Source organism: Gouania willdenowi, chromosome 10 (assembly GCF_900634775.1).
Source record: "Gouania willdenowi chromosome 10, fGouWil2.1, whole genome shotgun sequence".
In the NCBI taxonomy this organism is placed as follows: Eukaryota; Metazoa; Chordata; class Actinopteri; order Blenniiformes; family Gobiesocidae; genus Gouania; species Gouania willdenowi.
Window position 1 is genome coordinate 40,719,578 of NC_041053.1, and position 11,219 is coordinate 40,730,796.

Genomic DNA, 11,219 nt, shown 5'->3' on the forward strand with positions numbered 1-11,219 from the left:
TAACCATAAAGGGTGAAAATAAAAAGTGATTTTCACTGAAGCTGTCCAGCTGTCCTGTAGTTTGACCTCTGACCCTTACATGTACCAGCTGTACAGGTCAAAGGTCAGAGTGAGGCATCTCTATGATACACATAGGTTGTGTTGTAAATGTCCCACTAACGTACTATACACTACAAACTCAATATATATACAATGTATATACTGTCTACAAAATACTGTTGTATGGTTAGGATGGTGAGCATTCCCACTGAAGTATACTTCCTAAGTTTCCCAAGATGCATCTGAAACCAACAGCATTAAAAACCTTGTTCACACTGAGAAAGTGACCAAGTAGAATATCAACATGTGCTCATTTGATCCATAAAACTCACATAGACACATTTCATTCACACATTTCACACATTTTCAGAGACCCTTCATTGTGCTACAGAGGAAACTTCCTTTTTACTTCAAAATAAGAGCCCTATTTACAAAGGAGTTAAAATAAAAAATAAAAAATGGAATACAAGAAAAGGGGATGTGAGATTATAACTCTAACTCTAACATAATCCAATAAAAAATAAAACACATGTCCGTTCACTAAACAGATATGAATTATTAGTATTAGTAGTGCACGCATGCGCATATATGCAGATATACAATCTCAGTACGATGCAAACTCGTACATGATACTGGTCCCAGGACCATTTTATATTCTGCTCCCAATGCATCATGGGACGGTTGAGAATAGTGTGCCCACCGTGCCTAATTAAAAAATGTCACCATACAGTATATATCCAGGTATTTTTTACTTTTTTATTCTTTTCATACGATCTAATGTGAACGCACTACATACTCATTTAGACGTCACACTTAGTATGAGTAGTAAGTTAGTACAAATTGTACAACACAGCCATGGTCAAATATTACAGTATGTTTGCATTATGGGAGTAATAAAGTAATAAAGTACAATTATACGTTTCTGTAGGAGCTGTTTTTCAGTGGCGCCCCCTGTTGGAACCAAACCGTCATTGTCTCAGTACCTGTAACTGTAATCTGAGTATGAGAGAGTGTCTCCTTCAGCTCTTTGTGCTCCAGTTTCTGCTCCTCCAGCTCCTCCCACTAAATAATGCTCCAAACTGGGATGTCCCACTGGAAAAAGTGTGTGTGTGTGTGTGTGTGTGTGTGTGTGTGTGTGTGTGTGTGTGTGTGTGTGTGTGTGTGTGTGTGTGTGTGTGTGTGTGTGTGTGTGTGTGTGTGTGTGTGTGTGTGTGTGTGTGTCAGAAACTTCTCTGCTGGGCTCTGACTCGCTGCTTTACTTTGCAGACTGAAGGTAAGATCTTTGTTCTCTGCTCCCACAGCCTCACTAAACTTTATTTAAACTTTATTAAAACTCAAACGTTACTCCACTTCATTAGACTCAGCTCTTTAAACTCAGTGGAAGTGTTTGAATTGTTGTCGTGAAGCTGTGATTTGTGCACACAGAGAGCTTTGTGTTCACTCTGATCCATTTAAACAATGATGTTCATTCACCAAAGTCTTTAGCTTTGAAATCCAACAGAAAACTTAATACGAACCAAGCCTTTACTACAGAAAATAGACTTAATCTAACCCAACTTTAATCTGAACTCACCTCGACCAGAGCTTTACTCTGAAATTTGACTATAACTTAAAAAAACAAAAACTTAATTTACTTTAAATGTTAAAGTGAAAAACACCTGAGTCAGAGTTTTACTTTGAAATCAGACAGAAAATCTCCAATAAGCTTCACTTACATTGTTTTTTATACTTTGCTGATTTATTTGACACTTTTATAAAGTTAATTAATGTAACACTACAGGAGTTAGAAGTTGGTTACATTGTTGAGCTGTCAGTGCTTTGCTCTGCCACCAGGGGGCAGTGTTAATATCGCATGTTGGACACCGCTGTGTCGACGTGTTGTGGAGCAGGTGGAGACAAATGTTTTTCCATCAGCGATAGATGTTTAATGCAGAAACTCAAAACAAAAGAAGCGAAGGGTTCAATATAAAGATCAAAAAAGTGTAAGTAATCTTGCCCATTGTTAATGGTTTTACTTACATCTATCTCCTTCAAAATAAAAGCAGAAATTGTAATATATTACATTATAACAGAAAGAATGTGATAAGCGAAGGTTTTAATATAAAGACTGAGTAGTCCTGCCCCCTGCTGTTAGACTAAGGTTTTACTTACGTGTCTCCTTCAAAATAAAAGCACAATATATAAAAAACAATTATATTATATTACATTAATAACAGAAATAATGTGGTATCGTGTAATCTTTTATATTAATGATATAATATGGATGAAATATGTGAGAGCGCCACCTACTGTCAGTGCTGTGATGAATAGGTCACCTGACCACATCCATTACATGTTATTTACACACACACATACAGTACGGGGACTTTCAGCCTATTATGGTCTGTCACACACACTGTGCTGCCACATCCACATCAGTGGGCGGAGCCTCAAAGGCTCCATCACCCCACCCACTGTAGAGGAATGCAGGTTGCCACGGTAACCACTCGGCAGCTGTGTGTTAGGGTTAGCACACACACACACACACTGTAAATGACGTGTTTGGTCTAAGTGTGTGTTTCACAAAAACCAAAGTCTGTAAACTGACGGTGGGAGTGAGTGTGTGTGTGTCTGTAATTGTGTGTCTGTGCGTGTTTATGAAGAGAAGCGTTTTTCCAGGTTATTATAGAGGTGGGAGGATACACAGAGGTGTGGGTGTGACCTTTTCTTCAAAGGAAAATAAGAAATAAAACAAACCATGACAATGTGTGTGTGGTCATGTTCTACGTCACTTTGGATAAAAGTCGGTTTATAATTCCAACATCTTCATTTTGTCTTCTTTTTAAAATATGTTAACATTTCATTTATTCAAAAAACTTTTTTTCAGGAAAATTCACTTCTGAAATTTACTTTGATCTCCTGACATGTTTCGACTGCCAACTGTCAGTCTTCCCCAGAGGCATCAACTGATCGCTTTGATGTGTCTTTATATGTGTTTTCATCAAAGTAAATTTCCTCAAAAAAGTTGTCTGAATAAATGCAACCTTAATATTTTATTTTGGTTTATATTAGTTTATACTCTTTATACAGGTCACCACCCATTAACTCCCAAGGTAGACTCAGGTTGGACGCAATCTGTTCCAATTAGTTTTAGTATTTTAATCATAAATGATAGTTTGAAGTGATTGATCTGTTTGTGACATTGAAGCGGTTCCTGGTTCCTAGTGTGTGTCTGTGAGGAGATGCTGATGGAGGTGATGAACGTGTGAACCTGTTCAAACCTGCAACAGAAGCTCAAACACTGTAAAGCTGCAGCAGATCTTTGTGTCCATGTCTAAACACGTCCTCTGATCATCGCCCTGATCATCTCCTCACATGCTCAGTAGACTACACACACACACACACACACACACACAAATAGATCTTTGAGATCTCTCATGGTCCAGAGCTGGAGATCCTCAGACTGAACACATAGTTGTGCACGTTTGTTGTGGAGAAGCTCTCAGAGGTCTGTGAAGGTCTTTAATGAAGGTTTGTTGAAGGAGCTTTAGTTGGAGGTCAGTGAAGATCTTATGGTGTGTTGTTCTTGTTAAAGTTGTTGTGTTGTTGTTGTGTTACAGATTCTGAAGATGAAGATGTGGATTGTCTTCCTGCTTTGCCTCGTCAGCCGTGGCATGACGGCTCCTGTAAGTGTGTGTGTGTGTGTGTGTGTGTGTGTGTGTGTGTGTGTGTGTGTGTGTGTGTGTGTGTGTGTGTGTGAGACGCAGCCTTCCTTTCCACTTCTCTACCCCTGTCTGTAGGAAACAGTCAATGTCCAAAAATGCTACTATTGTCCAAATGTTCTAGTTTGATTTTTTTGTAAAAACTTGAAGCACAGAGAGGAATATTTGCTTGAATAATGTGATGATGACACGATGTACTTTTGAGAAGTCAGATTGTTTTTAGAGTTTTTAATGAAAGGCTGGTTTTATGGTTTCTGAGGCTGTTTAAACGTGTAAATATAACTTGTGTGTGTGTGTGTGTGTGTGTGTGTGTGTGTGTGTGTGTGTGTGTGTGTGTGTGTCAGACGGAGGAGGAGGTGTTGGTGGTGGACCCAGTGGTGGAGGCGGGGCCTGAGGTTAGTGCAGATGTTAAACTCCTGTATCTATAACGTCTGTTTTCTTTATGAACTCCAACGTGTCCCTTTCACAATAAAAGCACAGCAGCATTCCTTAGGTCTGACAAACACCAGCTGCTGTAAAAACCCTGAGACGTTAAAGCATGAGAAAAAGTTCCTGTGAGAACATCCCTAACGCTCCGATGGGGAAACAGCTGTGGAATCACTGGAATGTTCAGAGACCAGGAAAGAACACAAACATCCTGTTTGTTTCCATGGAAACAACAATAAAAGAAACTACTAATCAAACGATGCTGAATAATAGTCAAAATATTAAACATTCAAGAAACTATTTATTAGGCAAAAAACTAATAATATATGCCAAATAAAACAGAATAATATATTATAAAGTGATATTTGTTACTAATACAAATATGGAAAATATTTAATTAGTAATGGAATGAATAATTAATTGGGTTATAATTAATAATTTCTGTTCATGATTAGATTAATATAAAGAAAAAAAACGCTTGCAGCAGCTGGTTAGGGTTGTAATATGGGGCCTTTATTGTAACAAAACTATTTGTGTGTGCGTACCTTGATACGTGTGTGTGTGTATTAACATCAGTATGTGTGTGTCATTGAACCGGGACACATCTGGCGAATACGATCTGTAACTTTTTTAAACTTGAAACTGGTGTCACTGATACTAAGTGACAGACCCTCCAATCAGAGGCCAACTTCATAATACACTTTACCAAAAAAACTAACAAAAATATATATTCTTTTTTATAACTTATAAGTCATATAACTGGATAATCAGCATTTATTCTGTTTGTGAGATATTTGGATATTTACGGTGAAATTAGAGCAAGAACTGAAGTCTGCTGCGCCTGGTTTCCCTCCTCAGGTCCAGGACCAGGTCTCCTCACACCATAGGACTGTTAAAGATGATTCAGCAGTTTTCTGGTCCTGCTCCTGTTTTTTCATTAATTTCAGTAACAAGATGCTCACGTTTTAGTTCAGTTTTGTGGTGTTATGGTCCAAATAGTATCTAAATAAGAGGCTGGAGGAACAATAGATGTTAGAACGTGTACAATTTGACACTTTTGCAAAAACAATTGCAGCTTTTTTTGAGAGCAGTAAAAATGTTTTTCTTTACCACGTTATAATACCGCGAGCCACTAACAGCAGCCGTCAACACACATGGAAGTTGATCACAAGAAACGAGGACAAGGAGCACCAGTAGATTCATTACACCACAAAAAACCGCTGCTTTTCTGGTTTTTGATTTTTCTGTATTTCTGTTTTGGTTTTAAATTAGTTTAACAAAATAACCACACCATTTATTTGTTTGTTATTTATTTATTATCTAATTGTATTTGGTTTTGAAATGAAATAACCAACAGTACACAGATTCAGTGCATGTACTGAGTGTCAGTTTCCCCAGTTCCTCTTCTTCTGATTTTTTTTTATGGTAGTTTCCTCTTCTTCTGTGTTTTTGGAGGTGGTTTGGTAGGCAAACAACGTGTCTTACAAATGTGTGTCTTATTAATAAATTATAAGTTATAAAACACACTGTATATGACTTATAAGTCACAGTTATGCAAATATATATATAAAAAATTGTCTTTATGAAGCTGGCCTCCGATTAGATGGTCTATCATTTGGTACCACCGACAACTGGTGGTTTATTGTGGTATTACATGAAATACAAGTTTCAAAGAGTTACAGATCGCATTCGCCACATGTGTTCCAAAAGTCCCATGAATGCAGAGCTCCATCTGAAGTGTGCTTTTATTGTGATAGTCTCCAGTTAATACAAGTCACGAACCAAACCAAGACCTTCTTCTTCACACCCGTGCTCTGACCTCTGACCCACAGGAGGCCGAGGTTGGTGCTAACCCCGTACAGGTGGAGGTTGCAGCATTTGACGAGGCCATCGAGGTGGTCGAGGACATGGAGGAAGTGGAGGAGGAGGTCCCCACAGAGAGTGAGACACACACACACACACACTGAGACACACTGTCCTGTGGTTGTCCTGTCTATATCTATATCTATATCTATATCTATATCCTATGTCCGTCCACAGACCCCTGCCTGGACTTTCACTGTAAAAAAGGTAAAGTGTGTGAGATCGACGAGGACAACACCCCCATGTGTGTGTGTCAGGACCCCAGCAGCTGCCTCGCCCCCGAAGGAGAGTTTGAGCACGTATGTCCATCCCTCTCTCATCCAACCGTCATACATTTATCATCCAACAATCACCCATCCATCTTAAAACATCTATCCATCATCCAACCACCATCCATTCACCATAAAACATCTATCCATTATAAAACATCATCCAACTGTCATCCAACTATTATTCATACATCATCCAACCATTATACCTACACCATCCAACCACAATCCAACTATCATCCATCCATCATCCAAGTAGCATTGAAACCATCATCCAATCGTTATTTATAAATCATCAATCCATCATCCAACCATTATCCCTACACCATCCAACCATCATCAAACCATTATCCAACACCATCCATCTTTCATCCATCCAACATCCAACCATCTAATATAACTTTCATCAGTGTTTGCTTGGAGTGTCACGTTCTTGCGGTCATCCAATCACACAGTGAAAAGTTAAAGCCCCTCCCCCTCTCTAACTCCACCCCCTTTCTCTCAGGTGTGTGGCACTGATAATAAGACGTACGAGACTCAATGTCATTTCCACGCTACAAAGTGCAGCCTGGAAGGAACCAAGAAAGGACGCAAGCTGCACCTGGATTACATCGGACCCTGCAAATGTAAGACCCCAGGACACACTGACTGATAGTTAACCCGTACACATGATAGCTAATCCCTTCACCTGATGTTAACCCTTTCACGTAAAGAGTGTCTCTGTGTCCTCAGTCATCGAGCCGTGTGGGGACAGTGAGCTGAGTGAGTTCCCACTGCGTATGAGGGACTGGCTGAAGAACGTTCTGGTCACTCTGTACGAGCGTGACCAGGACAACAACCTGCTGAGTGAGAAGCAGAAGCTGAGGGTGGGTTCAGAGTGACGCCATTGGTCCGTAGGCCATCACGTGATGCGTCCGTGTGTCTGCAGGTGAAGAAGATCTTTGAGAACGAGAAGCGTCTCCAGGCAGGAGAACACTCCCTGGATCTGCTCGCCCACGACTTCAAGAAGAACTACAATATGTACATCTTCCCCGTGCACTGGCAGTTCAGCCAGCTGGACCAGCACCCCGGGGACGGGTACGTACCCCAGCACCCCATCATATCTCAACCTTTTCAGCCAGCGACCTAGAAAATACAGGTTCCAGAGACCAAGGACCCCACTGCACCTGAAACAGGACCATCTATAAGGGGGAATAAAGGGGAGATATTTTTGGGGTCCATCCATAAAGTCAGTAAAATGATGGTCCATTGTTCTATGAATCTGTGATAACCACATTTATTTATTCATCTGAATAATATCCACTGTTATCCAGGAATGTTTATTATTATTATTATAGTCATCTTAAAGATGGAAATCCTGGTTTTAATCACTAATAAAATGGGTTCAAAGTGACCAAAAATGGTGGAAAAGGTGTTAAAATGAGATTTTAAAAACCACAGAAATTGGTAAAAAGTTGCAAATTAGAGTTGACAAAAAAGGACAGTAAAAATTGGTAAAAAAGGGTTCAAACACTGTAGCGGCACCAGGATTGTGGGTGGGCCCCCAGAAAACTGGATGGGCCAGTTAAAATAAGCCAAAACAAGTTAAAATAAAATACAATCATTTTTAATGCATTTTAAAATCATAAAAACAGCAACAAAAAAGCCTGCATTACTGTGTTACAGCAGCGGTAAGTAGTGAACGTAGTGAATATTCCTAAAGTTGTTACCATTAAAAGACTTTTAATCACTGTTTTACCACCAACATGTGGCTCTGCACTGGTACTATTATTGTTATGAGACGTCAAACAAATGATATTTAGAGGAAGGATAAACCCAGAGTTCTGAGGTGCATTGAACGAGTTCATGTGGGATGTAAGCCGCTGATTAGCTGAAAGCCTTTCACTCAAAGCTTTTCTTGGGCTTGTTATTGGATGAACAGCACCTGGGTGGGCTTTGAATAAAATGCGTGGGCCCAGGCCCACCCGTGGCACCATGTGTGGTTTCAAAGTGTCAATATTAGAACAATTATTTTAAACTGGCAAATAATGGGCATGACAAATCGTGATTCATGTGGTTAAATTGGCAAAAAATAAGCATGAAATATGCTAAAAAGAGGTTGAAAATGACAATCAACATATGTGACAGTAGGTGGAAAAGTGGTGGAAAGGGTTTATAAGTGCTAGAAATTTCTTAAAAGTGGGAAAATGTCTGACGTTTTTCTGAGGATGATAAGCCACGCCCCCCTGTCCCCAGGTATCTGACCCACACAGAGCTGGCCCCCCTGCGTGCCCCCCTCATTCCCATGGAGCACTGCACCACTCGTTTCTTTGAGATGTGCGACGCTGACAGCGATAAGTACATCGCTCTGGAGGAGTGGGCTGCTTGCTTCGGCATCAAAGAGCGTGAGTGTGAGATGGGGAGGAGCTCAGAGTAGAGTAGAGCTGCTGCTGATCACTGTGTGTGTGTCTGTGTGTGTTTCAGAGGACGTGGACAAAGAGCTGATGATCTGAGTTAGAGACGGCGTGGTTGCTACCTGCCATCCTCCTCCTCCTCCTCCTCCTCCTCCTCCTCCTCCTCCTCCTCCTTCTTCTTCTTCTCTGGCTCTTTAAACTGTAACCTTCCTCCTGTACCACTAAAGCGTTGCGTTGGTGTAAATGTTATGTTGGGGTTGAAATGGAACAAAATGTGGGCTTTTCCCGCACGCGCTCAGACGTTCCTCACGTTTCTGCAGATAAATAAAGACTCTGTGTGACTGACATCACAGCCACGCCTCTTTTGTCCCATTCATGGTCGTCAGACGGACACAGAATGTCTTCAGCAGACAAAGTCAGGTTCGTACAGGTTGATGAAATCCACTTCAGGGAGCTTCAGAGTTCAGCAGCTGCTGTTTGAACACGTCTGTGAACGTTCCTGCACTAAGCACATGTTTCACAGCAGAAGACGTACATCACTGAGAAACACACGTTGATCGTCTTTATCCTCACACACACACACACGCATTAGATCTATTAGGAATATGATCATTACATAAACACCTAAAATCCTTTACAGTAAGTTGACTTTTTTTAGTGATGTGCATCAGTTCTCCACACCACATTCTGGTGAGAGTTGACACGTGTCTGTCGCTTTAATCAAACACAGAGAATGTTCCGTTAAAGGGCAATGGTTGCATGGAACTCCCTGCCAGGGTTGGGGTCAATTATAATTGTTATTGCGTAATTGATCATTATTTACAATTATGATGTAATTATAATTGTAATTTTAAAAATACGTTGCTGTCGTAATCGTAATTTAAATGGTAATTATTGACTGTAATTGTAACTGCCATGAAAATTCTAGAAAAATTGTCAGTTAAAATATAACGCAAAACTGGGGAACCATGTTACAGTTCTATATAAAGTTCTACACATATAACAATTATTAAAATGTGTTTCATGTCAAGTTTTCTCACATTTTACCATTTAAAAAATAAATAGAGGGGTATACTGACACAAAATAGGCTCAGATATGCACACCAAAAATAATAAAACCTATTTTTTAATGGATTTGGAAGCCTAACAAGGTAACCAATAGATAGGAAAGAAATTAGATGATAGATAAATGTTTTTAGTTTATTATACAGCTGATTTAGGACCTGTTAGCATTAGAGATGCTAACAGAAAGCTAATACATGAGGAAGGTTAACTTTTATTAGGTTATTTATTAAAGGATCAGTAATTGTGATTAATTGTAATTCAATTCAAATCAACTTTATTTATATAGTGCAAATTACAACAAAAGCACTTAACAAAATATAAAGTCCATAGTAATAAAAAAAAGACAAGATCCACATAAACAAGCATTTAGCGACATTGGGAAGAAAAAACTACCTCTTTTTTTTTTTATGGGAAGAAATCTTTAGCAGAACCAGGTTCAGAGGTGACGCCATCCGCTTCAACTGGTTGAGTTAGTAAACAGAAGGACTAACAAGATAGGATAGAAAGATAGTCCATCCAAGTGTCCCAGAATAGTAGAGCCGTGAACCACCATCATCAGCTTCATGACATCTGAAACAGAAAAGAGAGAGAAGGCTGAGGAGAAGGCACAGACTGCAGAAAAACATGATACAGTATTAGCAGGTCTGCCTGCATGGTTATAGGCTTCGTATGTTAACGTCAAACGTTACAATCATTACAGACGAGACCCTGTCTGCTTTAAGTTAACGCTACGTATACGCTTTAGCATGTAAGTAGGTTTTGAGTTTAGCCTTAAAGGTGGAGAGAGTAGCAGTCTCCCATACTAAGACTGGGAGCTGGTTCAAAAGGGGAGGAGCCTGGTAGAACACTTTGCCTCCTGTTCTACTTCTACTTTAGGAACTTCCAGAAAACCATCAGACTGAGAGCAGAGTGATCTGCCTGGACGATAGAGCACTAACAGGTCTCTATAGATATAGATCATGTAGAGCTTTGTATGCTAACAGGAGGATTTTAAACTCTATTCTAGATTTTACAGGAAGTCAATGAAGAGAAGCCAATACTGTAGAAATATGTTCTCTCCTGTTAGTACCTGTTAATATTCTAGCTGCAGCATTCTGAATTAACTGGAGACTTTTTAGTGATTTACTAGGACATCCTGACAGTATAGAGTTACAATAATCTAATCTAGATGTAACACATGCATGGATTAGTTTTTCAGCATCACTCTGGGTCAAGATATTCCTGATTTTATAGATATTACAGAGGTAGAAGAAGGCTGTCCTTGTGATTTGTTTAATATGAGAATTAAAAGATAAGTCAGTATCAATGATAATGTCTATGTTTTTTACTGTGGTGCTGGGTCACAGAGTAATGTCATCTAGAGACACTTTTTGCTCTGATAATTTATCTCTGAGGTGTTTTGGACCAAATAAAATCACTTTGGTTTTATCCTGGTTAAGAAGGAGAAAGTTACGACTCATCCA

General features: G+C 39.6%; 1 protein-coding gene across 2 annotated transcripts; it reads left to right on the plus strand.

Moving 5' to 3' along the window:
- The first annotated feature begins 1,225 nt into the window (after positions 1-1,225).
- On the plus strand, positions 1,226-9,043 carry sparc (secreted protein, acidic, cysteine-rich (osteonectin)). Of its 2 annotated transcripts, none has more exons than XM_028460368.1 (10): positions 1,226-1,312; positions 3,639-3,704; positions 4,085-4,135; positions 5,999-6,107; positions 6,207-6,328; positions 6,804-6,924; positions 7,031-7,164; positions 7,227-7,375; positions 8,534-8,682; positions 8,762-9,043. In XM_028460368.1, exons 2-10 carry the CDS (start codon positions 3,648-3,650, stop codon positions 8,788-8,790), a joined length of 921 nt encoding a protein of 306 aa, XP_028316169.1. In that variant the 5' UTR covers positions 1,226-1,312; positions 3,639-3,647; the 3' UTR covers positions 8,791-9,043. The 2 variants fall into 2 exon arrangements, with proteins under 2 accessions (XP_028316169.1, XP_028316168.1); XM_028460367.1 differs by lacking the exon at positions 1,226-1,312 and adding an exon at positions 3,394-3,549.
- Positions 9,044-11,219: the final 2,176 nt, after the last annotated feature.

Excerpts from the sequence above, each read along its gene's own strand:
- sparc (XM_028460367.1), top strand. Across the intron at positions 6,329-6,803 it reads CCGAAGGAGAGTTTGAGCAC|GTGTGTGGCACTGATAATAA; the intron begins GTATGTCCATCC and ends CCTTTCTCTCAG. Across the intron at positions 7,165-7,226 it reads GTGAGAAGCAGAAGCTGAGG|GTGAAGAAGATCTTTGAGAA; the intron begins GTGGGTTCAGAG and ends GTGTGTCTGCAG.